The 26,266-nt window shown below is 37.5% G+C and overlaps 1 protein-coding gene across 1 annotated transcript; it reads left to right on the forward strand.

Moving 5' to 3' along the window:
• Positions 1 to 19,085: 19,085 nt before the first annotated feature.
• On the forward strand, positions 19,086 to 19,340 carry LOC112425267 (small ribosomal subunit protein eS27-like). Its single transcript, XM_024790438.2, has one exon. It carries the CDS (start codon positions 19,086 to 19,088, stop codon positions 19,338 to 19,340), a length of 255 nt encoding a protein of 84 aa, XP_024646206.2.
• The last annotated feature ends 6,926 nt before the right edge of the window (positions 19,341 to 26,266 follow it).

Raw genomic sequence — 26,266 nt, forward strand, 5'->3', positions numbered from 1 at the left:
CGGTACAGCCCCGCCCCGGGCACGCCCACCTCCCGCCTCCCGCGCAGGCCCCGCCCCCTCCAGTCCCGCCTCCTCCACCGGGCCCAGGGCCTGCCTGCCCACCGCCGACCCCGGAATAGGGGGTCCAGGAGCGGCCACTACCCCAAGTGCTTCCAGACGCCGGGCTGGGTGGGAGCCTTTCTGACCTCTGCCGTGTACCCATTACACCTTTCAACCCTGCCACTTTTCCCAAGTACATAAAGACTCGGGGGAAAAAGAGCACCCGTGGTGGTCCATGAAGGCCATGTGAAGGCATGGACCGTGATGTTTTTTGCTCTACATGGAATCCCTAGCGCCTGGGACAGTGCCTACTACATTGATGGATGAGTGGATATAAACGTCCTTTAAAAAAATTGATGATGGTCGCTCAACATTGTGAATGCAATTAATACTACTCACTTGTATGCATAGAAATAGTTAAAATGTCGAATTCGTGTTTTATATACCTTACTGCAATAAAAATATTTTTAAAGTTCAATTTTATTATTATGATGTGAGTTGAACGCACATAGGCATACAGTATTTTGTCAAATAGAGGCTGTAAATGTGAATGCTTCAATAAACCTTTTGTCCAGCCTTGGAAATATGGGCTACAATGTTCTGTCGGTTGCATCTGGTACTACTGCTCAAATTATCCCGCAGTCTTGCGACGGTGTGTCCGCTAATTAGGGTGACCAGTGGTCCCAGTTTGCCCAGGACTGTAAAGATTCTCCAGTTGGAGGATTTTTAGTGCTAAAATTGGGAAAGTCCTAGGAAATCAGTAAAAGTTGGTCACTCTAGCATCGACTCTAAACAATTAGGTCAAACACTTTACCCCATCCCCCAAACAGTTCCCTGCCTCCAAAGACCTGTTTTAAACCATTTTTGCTCGGACTCCCTAAGTCCTATAAATATCACCCCAAACCTTCTCCTTCTGAGACTGCCAAGCTTCTGTCAAAGTGTGGCCTCCCTTACTGCAGTAGATTTAGAAAATTTAGCTTTCCTTGATTAACAGGCTATTCTGGTGTCTTAGAGAGATGGCAGTTGTTTTATGTACATTGTATTGTTGGTTATCCTATTTTGTTGTGGAAATGACAATTATTTAAGGATAGGAAGTAATTACCTTATAATTACTAAAAAACACCCACTGTATCCATGTACATGCAGATGCTACTGACTAATAGTTTTACTATTGAGAAATGCATACAAGGTAAAACTAATATGCGGCTGATGTCATCTTGAATAAGGGAGAGGGCCATGAAAATGAAGGTGTTGTTTTACCCCAAACTGCAAATGACTGCATAATTTGATTATAAACTTTAAAAAATGTATTTAGGTTACAAAGGAATCTTCTAATTGATCTAAGTCTGGCAGAGTTCATTTTCCTTTCTCTTGGTGTTTAATGATTGAGCTACAGCTGGGAGCTACTTTCTGTATATGCTCTCATCTCTTCAGGTGGATGGAAAGAGAGGGAAAGAGACGTGGTGGGGAATGCAGCAGTGTGGAGGGGGAGACAAGGTTAAATATCCTCTGGGGGTTGAAGCTCCGCATATAGGGAACCAGACCTGAGAAGGAAAGATGTGGGAGGAAGGATAGAAATAAAGGAATATGAGATGAATTAAACTAAAGCAGGGCTAAAATCTTTACTTGGTGATATTTTCTACTCTGTCTGCAAAGGGAAGAACCATTAATCAACACGATATTGAGAAAATAGCCATAATAATACACGCTTTTTCTTAGAAGTCTCCAATCCAAATTTCTTGTGATACCTGGTCAGAATTCTCTTCTTAGTTTATCAAGTCTCCAGTAATACTCAAGAAGTGTGTTAACTACTTTGAGAGATTTTTCACAGCTTGGCCAAGCTTCTGTGTCAAACACTTTGTAAGATATTTCTAGCAGGGCTTGACCATGTAAGTTATAAACTAGCTATCTCAAATTTGTAAGAATCAGTCCTAAGAAGATACATTTTTCTTTTTCATGTGAGTGCAGTGCTCAAAAAATAAGCAATAAAACTCTACAGAAATATATTGGCATTGGGAAATAGTAAGCAAATTATAATGCCTTCTTTAAACAATCAATTAAACAAAATACTGATAACCAACCAAACAAAACTAGGGTGAAGGTTAAAGACAGAACAACCTTGAGGTGAAATTGAAGCAAATGAGCAGAAACAGAGTCTGTGCAAACATCACTTCTTCTGTAAATCTTTCCCTCGCCTATTTCCGTTTCCCCACACCCTCTGAACCCTATGCACAGTTTCATCATTGGTGTAAAATTTCATCACCAGTTTTGTTTATGCATTCCATGTGATCCACCAGCCTTAACTAGTGTGATAGTTGTCTATGGACTCTGCTCTACTAAAAGCCCTTATGAGTGGGTACCACCATGGTGATAGCCTCAGAGAGTGATTCAAGACAGTTTGAACCCATGTGACTCCATCTCTCATTTACCACTGACTTCATTTGCATATGCTGTTTTTCTAATGATATTATCATCAACTTGGGGTAGGAGGCTACTGAAAGGCCCCAGGAGTGATATAAATGTGTTTCAACCTCTTAAAAATTAAAAAAAAAAATTTGTGAGTATATATTTGTGGGTTACATGAGATTATTTTGACACAGGCATGCAATGTGTAATGATCGCATCAGAGTAAATAGAGCGTACATCCACTGAAACATTCATCCTTTGTATTACAAACAATGCAATTATACTCTTTTAGTTATTTTAAAATGTACAATTAAATTTTTTTCACTGTAGTCACCCTGTTGTGCTAGCAAAAACTAGGTCTTATTCATTCTTTCCTACTATTTTTTGTATGCATTAACCATCCCCACTCCCCTGCCCCACCTGCCCACACTACTTTTCACAGCCTCTGGTAGCCATCCTTCTACTTTCTATCTCCATGAGTTCAATTGTTTTGTTTATTTATTATTTTAAAGTAGAGACAGGCTCTCATTATGTTGCCCAGGCGGGTCTCGAGATGCTGAGCTCAACTGATCAGCTTGCCTTGGCCTTTCAAAGTGCTGGGATTACAGGCGTGAGCCAATGTGCCTGGCCTCAGTTGCTTTAATTTGCAGCTCCCACAAATAAGTGAGAACATGCAAAGTTGGTCTTTCTGTACTTGGCTTACTTTACTTAACATAATGACCTTCATTTTCATCCATGTTGTTGCAAAATGCAAGTTCTTATTCTTTTTTAGGGCGGAATAGCACTCTGTGGTGCATATGTACCACATTTTCTTTATCCATTCATCTGTTGATGAACATTTAGGTTGCTTCCAAATCTTGGCTATTGTGAATAGTGTTGCAATAAACATGGGAGTGCAGATAGCTCTTCAATATTTTCCTTTCTTTTGAGTATATACCTAGGAGTGGGATTGCTGACTATCGTGGTAGCTCTATTTTTAATTTTTTGAGGAACCTCCGAACTGTTCTCCATAGTGGTTGTACTAATTTACATCTCCACCAACAGTGTACAAGGGTTCCCTTTTCTCCACATCTTCTCCAGCATTTGTTATTGCCCTTTCAACCTCTTTCAGTCTCATTTAGTGAAGTCTTTCTGTGCTTTTTGCTCACTTCATTTTTTATGGCTGCAAGAATGTAAATATTTGATGTATTCTGTCTCCTAATTTTGACTTTTCATTACAAGGCTTTGATGGCTTATACATATTCCTGTGAATCCATCAACTTCATGTACTCATATTTCTATTAACTCCCACAGATAGATTTATTCTTTTCCAACAGAATAGACACATCTGATTAATAATGCACCTTCAATAATCTGAGATTTATCTTTATAAACTCTGCTATGTTTATCTTATATCAGGATTATTGCTAGCTGTCTCAAATGGGTTGGATAGCATTTCAGTCCTTAAACAGTTTATATAGCATGGAAAATACTAAGTCTGTGAAAGTCTGCCTGCACTTTTCAGTAATATTCATTGGCCCTAGAACTATTTTTGGAGATAGTTCTTTAATAACACTCGTTTGGTTTATTCTTGCTTGTAATATTAATACTTCTTAAGTCTGTTTCGGCAATTTTTATTTTCTAAGAAACCAATTTACCTCATTAGGCTTAAAAAATATTCAGATATATCCCTTCTTTCATTTCTAATTTTATTCTTTTGAGCTTTTCTTTTTTGTATTGAAATTTTCAGATTTTATAACTGATTTTATGATTTTATTATTGGTTTTCCCCTCTCCTTCCAACTATCTTTGGATTTATCAATTTTGTCTGTCTATGTGGCAATTACTAGATTGTGCATTATTTTTTCATTATTTTGTTTTTTCTGTTTTCCTGTTGGAAACTTTCTTAATTGGACAGTTGGTTTAACATTTTATCATTTCTTCTTAATAATGAAATCATAGAAGCTGATTAATTTACCTCTGCATCCTGAAAGTGCAGTATTTTTACTCTTTGCTATTTAGATTTTTTTATGTGATCCAGTAGAGATTATAGGAGAGTATGTGACATTTAATGACCAAGTAGTAAACATTTTGTTAGATCAGCCTTTAAAATTTTTACCAATATGATGGCTGCAATGGACTTTTATTGTTGTAATTTTCATTTCCCTGGTTAATAATGAGGTTGAATATCTTTTAATATATTTATTTTTTTTTGTTTTTATCCTCTGTTTTTATGTTTTGTATAGTTTTTTATTTGTTGCTTATCTTTTACTATTGATTGCAGGATTTCTATTTACTTTATACAGCAATCATTTATTTATGTATATTAAGTATTTTCTTCCAATTTTTGTGGTCTATTTTATTTGTATATATATTTTTATTTTTTCTTATTTTAATTTTTTCTTTTTTTGGACAGAGTCTCGCTCTGTCATCCTGGCGGGAGTGTAGTGGTGCAATCTCAGTTCACTGCAACCTGTACCTCCCGGGTTTAGGCGATTCTCATGCCTCAGCCACCCAAGTAGCTGGGATTACAGGTGTGTGCCACCATACCAGGCTAATTTTTATATTTTTAGCAGAGACGGGGTTTTACCATGTTGGCCAGGCTGGTCTCAAACTCCTGAGCTCCACCCACCTCGGCCTCCCAAAGTGCTGGGATTACAGGTGTGAACCATCACACCCCACCATATTTTATTTATATTTACTTTTATTGTAAAGACATTTTAAATTTTCATATAGCTAAATTTATCAGTCTTTTCCTTTACAGTTTGGAGGGTGTGTATGCATATATGGGTGTGTGTGTGAATATGTGTATTCTTTAAGAAAAACATGCCTGCATATTCCTATTAGAATCTTAATTAAAATTGCATTAAATTTATAGAATAATTTGGGTAGAATCAACAAGTTACAATATTGAGTCATTCCACCCAGATGTATTACAAATTATCCCAGCACCAATTATTGATAGGCCGTCCTTTAATGACTGATCTGCAGTGCCTCATCTGTCAACATGAGGCTTTCTTGTATGTGTAGTCTAACTTTGACTTCTCTGTCTTTCTTGTCTCAATTTCATGCATCTTAGTTACTATAGCTTTATAAGTCTTCATATTTGGAAGGACAGTATCTCCAATTTGCTCTTTTATTTTATTTTTAAAAACTGTCTTGTCTATTCTTAATTTCCCTATACATTTTAGAGTTAGCCTGTCGAATTTTATACTAAAAAACACTCATGAATGGTAATTAGCATTTTATTGCATTTGTAGGATAACTTTGGGAATATTTTACTTTTTATGTAATATTGAATTTTTAATTCTATTTATGGACACTCAACCTGTGCCAGATTTAATTTTATACAAGCAATGCTGCAGGGAACCCCATCGTGTTTTTCTCCTTGTTTCTGTGTGTGACACCCTCCAGGGCACAGCTCCCAATATGCACATGTCAACAGAAAAATGTGAAAAAAAATTACATTGATTGACAAAAGTAAGTCACAGAAGGAAATGGGTGGTAAGATAGTATTTAGGTGCAAGTTAATGTCTTTCAATACAGCTTTATAATTTTATCCATACAGTTTGCATATCTTTTATTGGATTTTCTATAATAGGATTGGCTATGTATAGCAGAGACTCAAAATACCAGTGATTTAAACAAAATAGAAATCTATTTTACACTACATTAAAGTTTTGAATGAAGTAAATTCTTCACTTGTCTCCTGTGATATTGTGATATATATGTTTGATATTCCCCCTCCAGTTTCTTGGCGTACAACTAAAATCCTTGGAATAAGTGTCTTTTTGAATGCTAATGAGATGACTGGTGGCTGGTAGCCCCTTAGGTAGCTTCAGGTTAGGTGCTGGTCACTGGAAAGACCAAGGCAGTGTTAGAAAGTTGGAACTTTCTTCTCCATCTCATAATCTCCAGGAAGGATGGAGGGGCTGAAGGTAAAGTTGATCAATGGTTAATAATTTAATCAATCATGCCTATGTTTTCTTTCTTTCTTTCTTTCTTTCTTTCTTTCTTTCTTTCTTTCTTTCTCTCTCTCTCTCTCTCTTTCTTTCTCTCTCTCTCTCTTTCTTTCTTTCTCTTTCTTTTGTTCTTTCTTTCATTCTTTCTTTCTCTTTTTGATGGACTCTCACTCTGTCATCCAGGCTGGAGTGCAGTGGTACCATCTCAGCTCACTGCAACCTCTGCCTCCTGGGTTCAAGTGATTCTCATACCTCAAGCCTCCTGAGTAGCTGGGATTACAGGTGCATGTCACCACACCTGCCTAATTTTTGTATTTTTAGTAGAGATGGGGTTTCACCATGTTGGCCAGGCTGGTCTTGAACTCGTGACCTCAGGTGATCAACTCGCCTCGGGTTCCCAGAGTGCTGGGATAAGAGGCATGAGCCACCACACCCGGCTGTAATTAAACTTTCATAAAATCCCTAAAGGACAGGGTTTGGAGAGCTTCTGAATAGTTAAACATGAGGAAGTTCTTAGAGGGTGGCATCCCAAGAGAGGGCAGGAAAGTGCCGTGCCCCTTCCCACATGCCTTTCTCCATGCATGTCTTCATCTGTATCCCTTGTAATACTCTTTAAAATAAACTAATGAAAGTGTTTCCCTGGGTTATAATGAGCTGTTTTAGAACATGCATCAAACTCGACGAGGTGGTTGTGGGAACCTGGATTTATAGCCAGTGGGTTAGAAGCACAGGTAAAACAACCCAGACCTTGCAGTTGGCATGAGAAATGGAGAGTAGTCTTATGGAACTGAGCCCTAAGCCTGTGGGATCTGATGCTATCTCCAGATGTTGTCAGAATTGAAGTGGGGGACACTCAGCTGGTGTCTGCTGAAGAACTGATGGATTGGTTGTTGGTGGGGAGAAATCTCCAGATACTTCTTGGTGACCAGGGGTCACAGAGGTCTTTTTTTTTTTTTTCTAAGGCAGCGTCTTACTGTGTCCCCCAGACTGGAGTGCAGTGGTGCAAACATGGCTCACTGCAGCCTCAACCTCCTGGGCTCAAGTGATCCTCCCACCTCACCACCTCAGCCTCCTGAGTAGCTGGGATCACAGGTATATACCATCATTCTTGGCTAAGTTTTAAAATTTTTGTAGTGACTCTTTCCTCTTGCCTTGGCCTCCCAAATTGCTGGGATTATAAGTGTGAGCCATCACTCCGGCCAACATGGAAGTCTTCTATGTTGCTTGCTGTTGAGTGAGACAATAGAAAAAACACTTTGGTTTAATTTTTCCTTATGTCTACAGACTCCATAGCCCTGAAGAAGAGGGAGTGAAAATAACAATTTTGAAAATTTCTATTGTGAGAATAGTCTGTTCTTTAATCAAAAACTTTCTGAACAAGAGGAGTATCAGTATAACAGAACAAAAAATGATCCTAGGAACTGAATTGGAATCTTAATCTCTTCATGATGAAATGAAGGGAGACAAAGGTTAAGTCAGAAAGTCTTTTTTGGAAACAATCTATAGCTCGCTTTCTATAAAAAGGTACAATTCTTGAATCTTTTGTTGAAGAACAACAAGACACAAATGGTGTTCAAGATCTTCTCATGCTCATGAAGATGGAAAATATTTGGAGTTAGTTGATTTCTCTCCACTCACCATTCCCTTTGCTAGTGTAGATTCAAAGACAGTCTTTTCAGCAGCTGGAGAAAACTTGCACAAAAATATGCTTAACAATGACAACATTAACACACTTTGTTTTTTTAAGATCACACTTTTCAAAAAAGGTCATGTAATATTTTATCTCTATTTATGATAAATTTTCTTTATTTTAATTAAATGTTTAGGCTACTTTTTTTAAAGTATTGTTATTATTTGCTAATAATTCATATTTGAATAATAATATAGTTTTAACATTTATTTTTAATTTACATTTTTACTTACTAGGTTTATAAATTTATACTTTTTTGTATTTAAAAATACCATTTTTCTAAGATAAAAAGGAAAATATAAGTTTTGTATTTGAAATATTTATTTTATATTTGTATATATCATTTCATATTTGAAAATATAATTTTATATTTGAAAATATAAACATGCATCATTTTGTATTTGAAAATGTAAATATACAGCACTGAAAACAATGTACTTTCCTGCCTCTATGCTAATCAATTCTAGACCAAATCATACTTTTTTGTTTTTGACTAAGCAATAGTGGGGCAAGTCTAATATAGCTTAATTGCCTATTGTGGAAATAGTGGCTCCTGGAAGTTGACTGTAAACCAACTATAATAGCTTATGTAGAAAGTAAAAGTTCCGCTTCAAAGTTTCCCTTCTTGTTAAATAATAAACCATAAGTGTTAAAAATAATAGTTTCTTTTAAAAACTAACTTTCTTCAAGCCTCCTTGCTTTGTCCTAATAACCTTGTGTTAAGCCCCATCCTATGCAGCTGTTAAAAATGCTCATAGGCACGAGGTACATTCTATGTTCTTGTACCTTAACCAATATATTTGTGCTGGACATGCTCACAGACACGTTCCAGCTGGCAGCCTATGCCCCTTTCCTATTTGGCATAAGCAGCTTCCTCTTTTCCTTTGTCTTTCCATTACTTTTACCTATTTAGAAAAGTTTTAAACTGTTAGCCAATTGGGTTTTAGTTTAGATTGTGAGGTCTGGCTCCAGCCAAAGGAGACAGGACACAGTAGCAGGGACGAATTGTGTAAGGGATAAAAATTTGTTCAGGTGGCCGGGCGCGGTGGCTCAAGCCTGTAATCCCAGCACTTTGGGAGGCCGAGACGGGTGGATCACGAGGTCAGGAAATCGAGACTATCCTGGCTAACATGGTGAAACCCCGTCTCTACTAAAAAATACAAAAAACTAGCCGGGCGATGTGGCGGACGCCTGTAGTCCCAGCTACTCGGGAGGCTGAGGCAGGAGAATGGCGTGAACCCGGGAGGCGGAGCTTGCAGTGAGCTGAGATCCGGCCACTGCACTCCAGCCTGGGCGACAGAGCGAGACTCCGTCTCAAAAAAAAAAAAAAAAAAAAAAAAAAAAATTTGTTCAGGTGTGTTCCATTTGTGATGAGCACCCTTTCTGCAGAAAATAAAAATGACTTTGCTGAGACAATTAAATTTATGTTTGAGTGCTATTTCTTTGCAGCACCAGGGAACAAGCATTCTATTTCTAAATAAACATTTTACATATAACACTTACTTATCAAGAACTTGCCTCATTATCGTAGTCTCACTGTTTGATTATCCAAAGCTATTATGTCATGAATTCTACCCAATCCCAACCAGTTCCCTGCTCTCAAGACCTACCTTAAAATCATCTCGCCCAGCCCCTCAATACTGTGAGTATCCTGTCTTGATTTTCCTTGTCTGAGACTCTACTCAGACTATCAAGTTTGTGTCTTTTCTTATTTTAGGAAACCTAATAAACTTAGTTTTGATTGATCAACAGGTTTTTCTGGTGTTCTTTTTGGGACCTAAAAACATAAAAAATTTCTGTTACGCAGTACTGTTTTATCAATACCACTGTTGGTGTTTGTCGTGTTTGAATGTTTCTATTTTTTTATTTTTTTCCCTGTGAGTTCATCATTGCTAAAGATTTTTTTTTTTCTTTCTCCCTCTGAGAGAGTTTAATTTGTCCTGGATTTAGGACAAATGAAAATGGCCTTGGGTTGTGAAAGTGTCACCAGAGAGTGGGTTTTGTTTTTCATTGAGTTTCAATAGATCAGCACCAGTTTTTCTCTTTTTTTTTTTCACTGAAGTATACCATATAATATGCATATTTACTAAAGTATAAAATGTAATGTCCGTGTGGAAAAGGACAATATCATCAATGTAGAGCTTCATGCATTTTCACAAAGTGAACACTATTCTGTGACTTTTACCTACATCAAGAAATAGAACATCACCAGCTCCTCAGAAGCCCCACTGAGATCCTCTGCAGCCAGTACCAACCTCCTACTGCATAGGAGTAATCACCATACTGCCTTCGAACCCTGTCCATCATGTGGTTTTCTGAATAGCTTCATTCTTTCCACATCGAACTTCTGAGGTTCATCTGTATTTGCGTGTGGTGGTGTTGATCATCATTCTCATGGCTGTATAATATTTCAGTGTGGGAAGGTACTACAATTTATTTACCTGGATTAGTTTTAATATTTTTCTTAGCTTTTGATTCTTAATCTAAACAGGTCTTTCTATTTTCTAGGTGGATTTTATTTTCTTCCAAGTTTCTGAGCAGCTCACAAACTAATTTATATCCTCCTAGTACTCTCGGAAGAATTCCTCATTTTTCATGAGTGGGATGAACTGATATTCTAGATATTATGCAAGAGGTTCACTTCTACTCCCTTGCTTCAAATAGGCCTGAAGTTATATCTCCTGTTGTGTAGGGGACATATTTGATATGTGTTAGTTAATAACTATTTTCTCTCTATTGTGAAATTTTATTTTTCTTATTGTAAAATTACCCTGTTTATTCCATTTAATTCTTTGATTTAAACTCTACCTGAATTAATATTTCCCTGTTGGCTTTTGTGATAGACTGAATGTTTGTGTCTTCACAGAATTTATATGTTGAAATCCTAATCCCCAGTATGATGGTATTAGGAGGTTGGGCCTTTGGAAGGTAATAGGTCATGAGGATTAGGCCCTCATAAATGGAATTAGTGCCCTTATGACAAAGACCTTAGAGATCTCCTCCACCCCTTCTGAAAAGATGGCTATCTCAATCAAGAAGCTGTCTCTCCCCAGACACTGAATCTGCTGTTACCTTCATCTTGGACTTCTCAGCCTTTAGAACGTCAATTATTTAAGCCACCCAGTCTATTGTAGTTTGTTATAGCAGTCCAAAGAGATTATGACAGCTTTCTGTTTGTGTTTACAAATTGGATCTTCTATTCCTTGATTTTTATTTTTATTTTTTGTTTTATTTTACTTTAGGTTTGTCTCTCAAGCAGCACATGCTTGGTTCTTACTCTTCAGTATTTGTCTTTCATTATGAGATTTTATACCTTTTGTGCTTGAGGTTATAATGCTACATGTAATGTGCTATTTTTTGCTAAGCTTCATATTTCTTATGTATCCTTGCTCTTTCTTTTGTTTTTGATATTTTGCTACATAAGTTTAATTTACTTTTGTCTTCTCCAATGACCTGGAAGGAACTCTGAAATTTACAATTCTTGAATAGTTTTCATAAGTTGTGTTTTAATGAAAAGAACATTTAGCTCATATTTCTCTAATTGTCAAAACAAAAACAAAATGGTATATTTTGATCTTTTTCTTCCTACTCTTTGTGAGAATAATCTGGGTTTAGAACCAGATGCCAAGAAATGACTGACTTGACATGATGCAGTGTATTGGCAGTGGTAGGATGTGTTACTGTTCACAATATTTGTGTCACCTGCTCACAGGAGAATTACACATGCTTGCCCTAGTGTTTGATTTCAGGCATGGCCACGTGACATGCTTTGGCTAATGAAATTTTGAGTGGAAGCATCCATGTGCCACTACCTGTAGAGCTTCAGGAGCCTGCACATGCTCTGCCATACTCTTGCCCATTGGTCACTGTGGTTGCTACTTTCTAGATGGTTTCTATTCCCTCAGCTGGGTGCTGCTGCACTGTGTCTATTATGAACAGAGCCCTCCTGCTGAGCAGCCATTGACATATGCCATGAACAAGAAAAATTAACCTCAGTTTTTATGGGCCATTAAGATTTTAGGATTACTTGTTACTTCAGCCTTACTTAGCTTCCCCTGCCTGATATGATGATATTTGGAGAAGTCTGACAGGAGCTTGGGAATGAGTTTGCTAACAGAAAATTAATATGGTAAAATCTACTCACAATGTGGTGACCTATCTATTTTAGTGATCAAGCCAGAGATTGTAGATGTGTGTCTGGAATGTCCAAGAACTGTTGTGGAGCAAAGTCGTTCTACTTTCCAGGACAGAAATTAGCGGTACCTTCAAAAGACAGAGTTACAGAGGCCCTTGTGAACCAAGTATTCAAGAAGGAAGAGTTTTGTCTCTACCCTGAAGGCAGTGGGAATCTGTTGTATGGTCTTAAGTGTTCATTTATTCATTCAACAAATATTTATCAAACAATGATTATGTGCTCATTACTATTTTTACTCATGGGGCACCTGCTGTGAGCAAAACAGAGTTCCTGCTCAAATTAGTTTTCTTCTTTTTTTTTTTTAAATTATTTTTTTCTTTTTGGGAAGCTCAAGCGATCCTCCCATCTCAACCTCCTGAGTGGCTGGGACCACAGATGCATGCCACCACGCCTGGCTAATTTTTTTTTTTTTTTTTTTTGTAGAGACGGGGTTTTGCCACATTGCTCAGGCTGGCCTTAAACTCCTGGAATCAAGTGATCCTCCTGCCTCGGCCTCTCATAGTGCTGGGATTAAAGGTGTGAGCCACCATGCCTGGCCTTCAAATGAAATTTCTTTGCGGCAAAATGGCAAGCTATGTCCCTGACACTATGGTAATCCCCGCACAGCCAACTCAATAGCTTCAGACAGGACTATCCTTGCTTATTGTCTTAAAAGTTGCTATGGGTAATGTTTGAACAACAGTTGGCTTAATTCATATCATAAGTATGTATGTAGCTATGTGCAAAACGTGTCACACAGTCAGCCTGAACAAATGATAGCTGAATCATATGACCCAATTTTCTAGTTTAAACAAAAATAGTATAGGCTTAAAATTTATCTATGATTCAAATAAATGTTGGGGGTTTTGATGTGGGAAATTTAAATACATTTTGTAGTAGATTTTGTGCTCCTTGCTCTGACATCGTAGCTTCTTGAGTTAGCAAAAGAGAAAAGTTAACAAAGGTGGCACTGTCCAAAAAAAAAAAAACCAAAAATTTTGGGACAAAACAATACTGTCAAGATGAATTATTCCAAAATGCAGTTTTTAAAAACTGCATTTAAAGAAAGTAAACAGAGGAGGGAGCTGTAGGTAGAATTTTAACCACATGCATACCACCATTTTTATATTAGAGATTTCTGATATATGCTAAAATGAATGTACACATTACTAAAAAATATTACACATAAAAATTATATGCTTATGTATCTGTGAATTGGAGATGTTTGCTTGCAGGTTAAGAAAAGAATGTTATAAGGTTAATTCTAGGTTTGTTATTAAAGATACCTGTGTTCACAATGATGTCCCTTTTTTTAAATTCTTTTTTTGTGAGGTCACTTTTTAATTTAATTTAATTTTAATTTTGAGACAGGGTCTTGTTCTGTTATCTAGACTGGAATGCAGTGGTGTGATCATGGCTCACTGCAGCCTTGACTTCCTGGGCTCAGGCAATCCTCCCACCTCAGCCTCTTGAGTAGCTGGGACTATAGGCAAGTGTCACCATGTCCAGTAAAATTTTTTTTTTTTTTTTTTTTTTTTTTTTTTTTTTTTTTTTTTTTTTAGAGATGGGGTCTCTCTATGTTGCTTAGGCTGGTCTTGAGCTTCTGGACTCATGCAGTCCTCCCACCTCAGCCTCCCAAAGTGCTGGGATTACAAATGTGAGCTACATGCCTGGCCAAGGTCACTCTTTTATAAGTAAACCACGTTTCTCAGGTTACACCAATCAAGTGGGCAAAAATGAATTAATAATAACAATTTTAAAAAAGAAAGATTTCTCGGCTCTGCCGCTATCACTGCACGAACGCTTGTCTCCTCCTTGATATTCCTGCTACAAATATCTCTTCCCCTGTAGCCTTTGTTATTCACCTCCTCCTTCACCTTGGTTTGCTGTGGTGCCATCTTTGTCTTCTGTATGGAACACCCAGGTAAAGCTCAGTGGAGTTGCCTTCATTACTGCTGCTGGGAGATGTCTACACTGACACTTCCCTGCCATATTGATACAGGTGGTACTGATATTAATATTGGTGCCAAGGGTCTCTTGCCACTGCCAATACTGCTGGTATGGTATCCACTGACTATGCAAAATATTGTCAACAGTGCTGCTTATATACAGCTCCTTTAGCCTCTGCTGATTTTCCATCCTAAATAGATCTCTTTAGTTTTATTTCCAGCAGGCCTTAAAATATGCCCAGTCTTGCCCGTATAAATGCTGTTTAGAATCAAGCTTGGATCATACAAAGATTTTGGGGACAATTGTATTGCCATTCTTTGCAAAAGCAAGAGAGGGAGGGGAGACCCCTATTACTGTGTATATCTGAGATAATATAATCTAGTTTGAACTTGTTCATGGAGCTGAAGATAAATGTATCTTCAGCAACCATTCATCGAATAACCTATTCTCTATAATTTTTTTTTTCTGTTCAGATACATAAACAGATCTGTGCTATATTGCTGTCTGGTCTTACATCAATTCTATTCTATACGTATGAACAAGTTCGATTTAGGCAATGTTTAATTCTAGAGATAATTTGTTCCCTTTGGAATGTGTATATAAAAACTTTCAAATGCTGTAAACCCTTCCTTCCTTCTTTTCATCCCTTTTACCTTCCTTCCTTCTTTTCATCCCTTTTTCCTTCCTTCCTTTCTTCCTTCTTTCCTTCCTTCCTTCCTTCCTTCCTTCCTTCCTTCCTTCCTTCCTTCCTTCCTTCCTTCCTTCCCTCTTCCCTCCCTCCCTGTTTTCCTTCCTTCTTCTCTTTCAACAATTTTCTATGGGTCTCTCATGTTTCTATATGTCTTGTGAGGAAAGGCGTTGGGCCATCTTTGTTCTGGACTGTTTTCTCAAGGATGTTTGTTAGCAAACAGCCTTGGAAGATGGAGGTAGTGTCTTCCTTTGGAGAAAAAAAAGCCAAGGTTATTTACTGCCCAGTATCATAAAGATAATGACTTTCTTTGGAGCGAAAAATTCAAGCAGGCTTACTGCCCATCATAAAAGATTTGGGTTTCCCAAGCTCAAGGATCCTCAGCTGTGAGGCAAACCCACTGCATGAGCAGTATCCACTTGCAGCCCTCTGGATTGCCTGGCAGAGGTAGAGGCAAGGGGAACTGGCACGAAACATGATCTTTAGGCTACTTTCTGTGCCTTGGTCTTTGACCCAGGAGTCTTGTATCGTCCGCCAGCATCTGTGGAACTCTGGCAGGCTAATTTATTAGCTTACAAGTAAGATGAAACCTCAGACCCTTCACAGTTTCTGATTCTGTCTTCCCAGCATTAAGATTCTTTTTGAAGAATACCAAGTCCATATGAAAGATTTTATAAATAATAGCATAAGTACAGATTCATTAGTGTAGGCTGTTTAATTGTTGGCTGATTTCTGATGGAAAATCTGTGACAAGATATTCACAGATCATATTTTCTGAGAGTTTCAGTTTTTGACAGATTGATCTTTTAAAATATTAGGTTGTTGAAATTCTTATTTTCTTATTAATCTCCTATTAATATTAAACTGCATTGGGACTTTATCTTCCTAAAATATATATATAACTCATAAAGTTACACACATTATTTTAAATATTTGAAGTCATCCATGATAGTCTATTTTATCTCCATGAGACTCCTATATGAGCTAAAATTTTTCCAGTTGCTTTAAGTGGCATGGTTTTGAGTCTGATCACCATCCTATACTTTCCTCTGAAAAAGTTTCACTATAAAATGTGGCATCTCATTTTTCTTTTCCTTCTTTCCTTTCCTTTCCTTTTCTCTTTCCTTCTTTTCTCTCCTTCCTTCCTTCCTTCCTTCCTTCCTTCCTTCCTTCCTTCCTTCCTTCCTTCCTTCCTTCCTTCCTTCCCCTCTCCCTCTCTTCTTTCTTTCTTGACAGTATCTCACTCTGTCACCCAGGCTAGAGTGCAGTGGCATGATCATAGCTCACTGGACCCAAGAATTCCTGGGCTCAAGTGATCTTCTTGCCCCAGCCTCCTGAGTAGCTGGGACTACAAGTGCATGCCACTATGCCCAGCTAATTCTTAACATTTTCTGTAGAAATGGAGGTCTTGCTTTGTTGCCAGGCTGGTCTTGAACTCCTCGGCTCAAGTGATCCTCTTACCTCGGCCTTCCAAAGTGCTGGGATTACAGGTATAAGCCTCTGTGGCCAGTCTCATATTTCTATACACTAGCAATGTATGGTTGTAAATGGAAAAAAATTAATAACTATACAATTTACAATAGTTCCCTGCCCCTTTGAAAAGAAAGAATTTAAGTATAACTCTAAATTAGAAGTATCCAGGATATGCATGCTGAAAACTAAAAAAAAACACTACCTGCCTAGGCGACATAGTGAAACCCCGTCTCTACCAAAAATACAAAAATTAGCCAGGTGTAGTGGTGCACGTTTGTAGTCCCAGCTACTCGGGATGCTGAGGTAGGGGGATGGTTTGAGTCTGGGAGGCTAAGTTTGCAGTGAGCTGTGATTGTATCATTGCACTCCAGCCTTGGTGACACAGCCAGACCCTGTCTCAAAGAAAAAATAAAAATAAAAAAACTAAAGAACAAAATAAAAATGAAAGACCTAAACAAATAAATGAAGAGTGATAACTGTGCTCATGGACTGAAAGACTTAATTAACATATCAATCATTCCCTAATTGATACATAGATTTTAACAAATTCTAATAAAAATCCAAGCAGGATATTTTGTAGAAACAGACAAGCTTATTTTAAAGTTACATAAAAAAGACAAAGGAGCTGTAATAGCCAAAACAATTTCGAAGAAAAAAAAATAAAGTTCGAGGAAGTACCATATTTGATTTTAAGACTTCTGATAAAGTCACAGTAATAAAGGCAGTATATGGGCCCATAGATCAATGAAATGGAATACAGCCCAAAAGTAGGTGCATAACTAGAAAGTTAATTGACTTTGACGAAGGTGCAAAAGCAATTCAATGAAGAGTATTTTCTTTCAACAAATGATGTTGGAATAATTGCACATCCTTATCCAAAAAAGTCCTAATTTTTATACCTTATACAAAAGTTAACTTGAAGTAGATTGTAGATCTAAATGTAAAATTATAAAGGTTTTAGAAGTAAATGTAGAAGAAAATCTGGTCGACCTTGGGTTTAGCAAAAAGTTTTTAGATATGACATCAAAAGAATAATCTCCAAAAAAATTTGATAAATTGGACTTCATACAAATTAAAAATGTTTGTTCTGCAAAAGACACCTTTAGGAGAATAAGACAAGCTACAGATTGGGGAAAAATTCACAAATCGTAGATATAAAATCATAGATATAAAATATATATAAAAAACTTCCAAAATTCAATGATAAGAAAACAAATGCCAATTAAAAAATGGGCAAATAATTTGAACAGTCATTGAATAAGACATACAGATGGCAAATAAGTATGTGAAAGATGCTCAAAAAAAATTAGCCATTAGGGAAATGCAAACTAAAACCACAATTGATAAAACCAAAACCATCCCAAACAATACCAAGTGCTAGGAAGTGCAGTAACTGGAACTCTCATATATTACTGTTGGAAATGCAAAATGCAAGATGGGAAATAGTTTGTCAGTTTCTTATAAATTGAAACATACATTTACAATATGACCCAGAAATTTTATTCCTATGTATTTATCCCAGAGAAATGAAAACTTATGTTCACACACAAAACTGTACAAAGAGTTTTATAACAGTTTTATTATTTTACTGCCAGATACTGGGAAGAACCCAAATGCCTTTCAGTGGGTGAATGTACAAACTGTGGTATACCCACATAATATAATGCAACTTAACAATAAAAAGGAATGAACTATTGATGCACACACATGAATGAATCTCAGGAGCATTATGCTGAGTGAAAGAAGCCAGTCTCAGAAGGTTACACTGTATGATTGAATCAAAATGACATTCTGGGCAAGGCAAAACTGTTAGAACAGAGAACAGACCAGTGGTTGTCAGGGTCTAGGAATCTGGGAAGTGCTTGACCACAAAGGGATAGCATGAGGGAATTTTTTGGGGGTAATGAAATTGTTCAGTATCTTGATTGTGAAGATGGTGACGTAAGTCTATACTGGTCTTAAAACTCATAGATCTGTGCTCCAAAAATACTCTCCCAAATCAACACCCATAATCCCCCAATGACCACGCTTTATATACATTTGTGTAACATATATGTGCATATACATAAATGTATGCATGCATACATATCTTGATTATGTTGGTGAGGTATGCTTAGATGTATGCATTTGTCAAAACTCATCAACCCTTAAAATGAGTGTGTTTAATTGTATGTAAATTGTACCTTATACAATTTTTTAAAATTTGTAATAAAATTTGATTGAAAATGTGGTCCCAGAACAGAAGAGAACATGCTGCTTTGGTACTAATTAGCATTATTTAGAACTGGACTGTTCTCTACTTTGCTATATGCTCTATGGAATTTCATGAATATGATTAACAAATTATGCAAAAATATTTATTGAGCAACCACAATGTGCAAAGTCCTGTGCTTTGAGTGCTATCAGAACTAGAGATGGTTTCTGCTTTTTGAAATATATTCACATAACCATAATAGAAATAGTCTGTGTATGTCATGTGGAAATAAAACACACAATACAAATTAGGGGTGCTGTGCCTTTTTGCCTTACTTATGAGGTTAATAAACTCTCTGAATAGCAACAATTACTAGCAAGTGCAAACTACTTTTTAAGAAACTAATTGTACTAATTCAACTAAATAAAACTAAGTGTCATTTAAAGACACTTAAAGAGTTTGAAGTGAAAGCAAGTGACAGAAATGGTAAGCTCGTTTTTTTGCTGACAGTGATGACCTCCCCAGGAGAGTATGCCTCTTGGGAAGGCTCTCCTTCATTGTTCTCCAGAAATGGAGAGGAGGCAACACAAGAAGCAGGGCCTGGTGCACAGCCTCAATTCCTACTTCATGGATATGAAATGTCTAGGATGTTACAAGATCGGCACCATTGTTAGCCATGCACAAATAGTAGTTTTGTGGGTCGTCTGTTCCACTGTCCTCTGTCAGCATATAGGAGGAAAAGCAAGGCTTACAGAAGAATGTTCCTTCCGGTGGAATCAGCGCTAAGAGCAAGATAAATAGGAAACCACCCCAATACACACATTTTGGATGTAAAAACTACTAAAAACAAAGAAAATGTAAGCTTGTAAGATTAGTTGGTATGTAAGAGCTTCTGAACCCATGCATCTCTTTCAGGGGAAATAAATTGGATTCTGTTAACGGGGACACTGACTACCTTCAGCATACATTTTTTCACATTAACTGTAGATAACATTGTTAGGTGAGGTCAGTGTTGTTGCAACTGATGGGGTTTTGAGACCACAAAGAAGAGCTGATTCTTGTACCCAAAACACATATTATGTATGTTTTACTAAAAATATGTTTTACTAAAAATATGTTTTGTGCAGTTGCTGGTGTACTGGAAAATAGATGCTGTGAACTGGAGCAAAGGGAACTTGCTGTGAATTTAAGAGGAAGAGTGATGATGTACCAGAATTCACCACAGGAAAAATATGATGGGTAAAATCTTTTGCAGGATTTGTTCTGCTTATGTTGCCTTCTTAGAAAGGCATTTTGATAACAATCTGTTTTGCAATAGAATGTGTATTAATCTTAAGATGTTCAACCTCTTTAAAACTAACATTTCACTTCGTTTCTTGAGGAACAGATTTTAAACTTGTGAATTTTCCTTTCATTGACAGAATTTCTCTTTCATTGAAAGAGAAACAAAAATTGGTGATTTTTCTAGGAAGAAATGAAAAATACTTCATAGAAATTGTAACAAAAAATTAAATTCTCTTTAACTCTTCTATGAAGAAATGGTTCTAAGGAGTTGATATCTGGGTTTCTGAGCCATTTTACTTTATTATCGACTACTTGATCTACAGAATCTTCAGCTGGATGTCAACCTGATGAAACAGCCAACTTTATAGTAGAAAAGATTAAGATGAAAGTTCTTTAAATGACTTGTTTAAAGTCACACAGGTAGTTTGTAGTAGAATTCATGCTAAAATTTAGAAGTCTGTTAGTCTAATCTGTTTACATCCACTATGTTACATTGACTTTCTCTATATTTATACACAGACACAAAAACTCACATGTAATCCAACTGTCACACAAAGTCAAACATATATAATGCCTTATCCAGAATATTGACCTTGTAATTGCAATTTTCATAAAATCAAATGAATTTCTACATTTTTTGATAAACGATATTGGATAGGAGAGTGTAAATACATTTATTGTTTTGTTTTTTTTTTTTTTGAGACAGAGTCTTGCTCTGTCTCTCAGGCTGGAATGCAATGGCATGATCTCAGCTCACTGCAATCTCTGCCTCTTGGGTTCAAGCGATTCTCCTTGCTCAGACTCCCAAGTAGCTGGGATTACAGGCGCCCACTAGCACACCCCGCTAATTTTTGTGTTTTTAGTAGAGATGGGGTTTCATCATTTTGTCCAGGCTGGTCTCAAACTTCTGACCTCAGGTGATCCGCCCACCTCAGCCTCCCAAAGTGCTGGGATTACAGGCGTGAGCCACCGCGCCCGGCCAATATACTTATTGTTATGCAATAATTCTAACATTTAACAAATAAGTTTTATCCTTCACGGATTTTAATTGGACACTTGCAGATAAAGATTCCCCCCGCTCCCTGGTTTACTGAGTGCTGTAAGAATCAGGTGCTCCAGCTGGAAAGCCTTGGTTTCAGACGTGTCTGATTGTGGTAGGCGGAATTAAAGCCCCCAAGAACACTCTGTAGCCACTAATCCCTGGGAGCATGAATATATTACCTTACATGGCAAAGGGAACTTTGCAGATATAAATAGAGTTACTAATTATTTAATCTTAAAATAGGGAGATTCCTGGATTTTCTGGGTAGACCCAATGTATTCACATGAACCCTCAAACCAGAAGAAGAAGGCAGAAGAAGAAGGCAGGAAGTTAGAGAGATGCAGCAGAAGACATCAGATTGATTTGAAATATAAGAAGGAATTGAAGCTCTGTTGCTGGCTTTGAAGGAGTGGAGCATAACCCCAAAGACAGTTGGCAACTTCCAGAAGCTGAAAAGGAGCCCTGGCCCACAGCCAGGAAGGCAACAGGGCCCACCGTACTGGCAATCTGAATGAGCATGGAAGCGGGTTCTCCCCCAGAGCCTCCAGATAAGAGTCCAGGCCAGCCAGCACCTTGATGAGCTCTGACCAGCAATAGTCAAGGAATATACTGTTCATGTGTGGAGGCTGGAAGGATGGACCACCAGGGGTGTCAAGACTAAGATGTTTCCTGGGAACGCACTGGGCTTAAGAGAAGAGAGAGCTGGGATACTTAGGGTTTTCCTTTACAGTGTGGCAGTATCAGAAGACAGAGACAATTTTGAGTGTCCAGCTTTGTGTATCTACTCAAATTGCTTGTCAGGTCAGTGCCTTTCACTCATGCTGAAGCCTTTATCTTCAATAGAGAGGGAGTCTAAAAATCCTGAGATGTTACACAAAAATTTATTTAAGACTTTTGAAACTATCAGATGCCATATATATATATATATATATATATATATATATATATATATATATACACTGTAACAGAGCTTAGCAAAAAACTGAGTTAAGGTTACCTTCCTCACAGGAAGGTTTCTACTGAAGCATATTGGAACCCACATGTTCAAAATGGCTTGGACAGTAAAAGAGCCACTTCAGAGAAGACATGGTAGAGGACCCTCAGTTTTAGAGGACTGTGTTTCTAAAGCAACCTCAGTAGCTTCAGAATTGCAGTGTTTTTATGTTGCTGACTTTTACTTAAATTGTATAATTTACTCAGATAGTTTAAACTACTTACCTAAGATCACTGAACAAGGTAGGATCAAAACCTGCATCTCCAGGTTTAAAATATATAACCTGACTGTAGATTATGGTCTATTCCCTATTCTAATAAAAGAGTATTAAAATTCAACATTACTTAAAAATGGTAGATCTTGAAACACATATTTGGTCTAAACTGGCTCTTTTTAATTTTTTAAAAAATTTTATTTAAAAAATTGAGGCAGAGTCTTGCTATACTGCCTAGGTTGGTCTTGAACTCCTGGGCTCAAGCCATTTTCCTGCCTTGGCTGCCAAAAGTGCTAGGATTACAGATGTGAGCCACCATGCCTGGTTTAAACTGGCTCTTTTGGTTCAAAATATTGTATTCCCCAAGGGTGATATAAGTTAGCTTAAAGCTATTTATATGTTGAACTTGGGGCTGCAGAAATTTCTTTTACCAGAAGTAAGAAGCATTAAATAGACTTCGAAAAGGCCTACAAAGTCCTGAGAAAAAGATCTTCAAGTTAAATGATGCCCTCTATGGAAATGATTCATGACGTTTTCTTGGCTAGATTGTGATCATATGTATGTAAACTTGCCTAATCCTTGTTTTACTGTTGCAGATTACTTTTGCCAAAAATTGCAAAATAAAAAGTGTTTATATTGGAGCTATGACTGCATATAAACTAAGGAGCTTTCTAAAAGGTAGTTTCAAATGGAAGATTTTGGATTACAAGAATGATTCTAGAAGGGAGGGAGTGAGGTGGAAATGGCATAAGAAATGTGGGAAGATGAGGAAAGCGTGGAGTGTTTGGAAAGTAGGGAAGCACCCTGACTGGATTGCAGAGTTTATGCTGGGAGAAATGAAAGTTTATAGTGGAGCTGACCTAGATTGTTAGTTAAGATTCACTGTGTCTTATGGATCCAGCAATGTCTTCAGAACAATAGAGATCTCACCTATAGGGGAGCTTCCATGAGGCCACATAAAGCACGTTCGAAAATCAAGACTGTCACCAACACCTCTGCTGCCATTGTGCTTTTGCCTCTGGTACCCAGCAAACCAAAGAATGGATATTCAAAACTACTCGCAGGGAATCAGCTGAAACATAGTCATTTCCAAGGTGATATTTGCTCAAAAAGACTGCTAAAGAACCAACTGGAAGATGACCTGTGATTGGCTTCTGCTCTTTAAATCTTACCCGTTAGGCATAGGACACATGCAGAGTGTTAGCTGAAGGGAGTGAGTGTAACATATTTAGCTTTTCAGTTTCTCTAACTACAAGACAAGTTGATAAGACTTTGTGAATCAGTCCACAATTTTCATCACACTTGGGTAGGTCATGAAAGTCTGGGACCATAAAACTAAGGAATTTAACATAATCTTGGAAAGAAAAACAGCTCATATATATTATTGAGTGCTTACCATATTCCAGAAACAGTTCAAATCACTTTTATATATAGTATCTTGTTCAATTTTCTCAATAATTCTATGAGAAATTATCCCCAAGTTACAAATGAGGAATCTGAGGCACAGAGAGGTTAAATTATTTGACAAAGGTCATAGAGCCAGCAGCTTGAGCTCATGAACCCCTGCTCTTAAATACCATGGTATACTGCTCCTTGGGGGCAGAATCAAGGTAGCATTCCTGAAGGTGGTAATACATCAATTAAGTGTTGAAGCATGAATAGTGGTTTTCCAGGCAAAGAGAGAAAAGTGCTTTCTAGGGAAAGAGATGAAGGCGGGATAGAGCCGGACTTATTCAGCAAATTGCTGTTGGTTTTATTTGGCTGCTGTGTAGGGTATGAGACAAAGTACCAAGAGACAGCATTAGAGAGGTAATCATGGAATAGATCCTAACAGGCCTTTGGTTCCCTGCTAAGAGATTTGAATTAAATTAATCAGATTTTCATTTTGAAGGATTCATTTTATTAAACTATGAAATATAAATTAGATAGAGGCATGGCAATTGTTATTTAGGAATGGTAGTCTAGTTGAGAAATGATGAGAGTGAAAAAATAAGAGGACATGAGAAAAATGTTGGTGGTAGGATCATAGGTACATAGCAACAAATGGATGTGGAGGGAAGAGTGTGGGATGATTTCTAGATTTTTGGTAGTACATTCATTGGGCCATGGAAGTTGGGAGAGGTAGGTTCCATTTTGTATATACTGAAATGGAAGTATCTGGGGGATATAAGTGGAAATGGTTGGTAGACTTCAGGCTCTAGCTACTCAAAGTGAAAAGTAGAACCAGAAACATTCTGGCTGTAAAACCCCATGCTCTGGACAACCCCAGGAAGAAAATAAATCTTCTTCAGGCCATCTGTGGCTTAAAGGGATGTTAGCAGGTTAACATTGTGAGGCATACTTCACTCTTTTTCATGTGGATGAAGACAGACATTCATTATCCTTTTGAAGAACTGTGAGAGTTAAGCAGAGTTATCATGTTTTAGTGGATGAGGGACTAGTTTCTTACATTCTTGATGAATCTTTTTCTGTACTCTGTTTTGCTTGAATGAGAGCTAACCTTTACTAATTAGTCTGGGGCAGCCATCCCAAGTCTGTCACTTACAGTGTTTTCTAAAAGAAGATAATTTTCCTCCCACATCTTTTACCATACAATAGGGTTAGGGTCATGTGTAGCTGGTGTTTTGTTGACCACTACAAGAACTAGATGGAATTGGCATTCAGCTGCTGATAATATAGAGAACTGACTATAGTGGCTTAAACATGGAAAGATTTGTTTTTTCGTGTAAAGAAAGTTCAGAAACAGACATGTTTCTGAATTTCATGGTGTTGGTGAGGCAACATCATGTCTTTGGTCAAACTTGGTCACAAAACCTATCCTAGCTGCAAAGAAGGCTGGGAAATGTAGTATTTTGGTTGGGCCCATTTTGAATGAAAGCAGAAGAAAGAATAAATATTGATTAGATAACAGTCTCTGCCTCAGAATGATCCCAAAGATCAGCAGTCCTTATGGTAAGGTGCTGATGAATCAGTGATGAAGACAAGGATAACAAGTAATATGAATTTTGAACAAAAAATATTTTTTTTGCATTTGATAACTCCTTTTCCCTGAAACTTAGGTTATTAATCCAGGTATCTGTAGACTCTTGTCCATAAATGAGCCTCACAGGATGTTTGGAATTCTTGGAAGTTTTTTGGAAATTTTTGGCCTCTGGCAATGTGTGTAATTTTTAGGGAGAAGGTTCATAACATTTCTCAGGTTCTCAGAGGTATCCATGAATCTTCAAAAGGATAAGAACTACTGGCCTAGAACAAAAAATCCAAGCAAGCACATCAGCTCTTCATATTTAGATCCCAAAATACTTTCTCCAGTTCCATTTTCTTATATGCCTATGATCCAGCTACACAAAAAATAATGTGCATTTTGATTGTGGCATATACTTTTAATCCTCTGTCTCTCAGTTTAAAATTCTGTCTGCCAATTCTCCATTTAGGGAATGCCTACTTGAGCTCTAAAAAGTTGTCAAAATATCATCTCTTTTGAGAAAACCTTCCTTAACTCCTTATATAGAATTGTCCTATCTTCTTGGGTTTTAGAGCAGAGATATTGTTTAAGGAAACAGTACTGGAGACAAGGCTGCCACCAGCAGAGGGCCAGATGGAGGAGGTATGGGGTTGGATATGGAGCAGATGGAAAGGAAATTAGGTGTGGATGCAAAATCAGGTCTATCCTTGAGAGTATAGAACTCCGGCTTCTAGCAAAATGGGACTGAGTGTGGCTTATGTGGCTAAAACCTGCCAGTGTGATCACTTTTTTTAACCTATTTCCCATTTAGGAATTTTTTTTTTTTTTTTTTTTTTTTTTTTTTTTTTTGTGATGGAGTCTCACTCTGTCACCCAGGCTGGAGTACAGTGGTGCGATCTCGGCTCAATGCAACCTCTGCCTCCTGGGTTCAAGCGATTGTCCTGCCTCAGCCTCCCGAGTAGCTGGGGTGACAGGTGCAGGCCACCATGCCTGGCTAATTTTTGTATTTTTAGTAGAGACAAGGTTTCACCATGTTGGCCAGGATGGTCTCGAACTTTGGACCTCAAGTGAATCACTTGCTTCAGCCTCCCAGTGTTGGGATTACAGGCGTGAGCCACGGCGCCCAGCCTTTTGGGAATTCTTAATCTATTCTACCAAGACCCTATATTTGAAACCATGATAATAATAATAATCTCATGCCTAAGCATGGCTC

The sequence above is a fragment of the Macaca nemestrina genome, chromosome 10 (assembly GCF_043159975.1).
Source record: "Macaca nemestrina isolate mMacNem1 chromosome 10, mMacNem.hap1, whole genome shotgun sequence".
In the NCBI taxonomy this organism is placed as follows: Eukaryota; Metazoa; Chordata; class Mammalia; order Primates; family Cercopithecidae; genus Macaca; species Macaca nemestrina.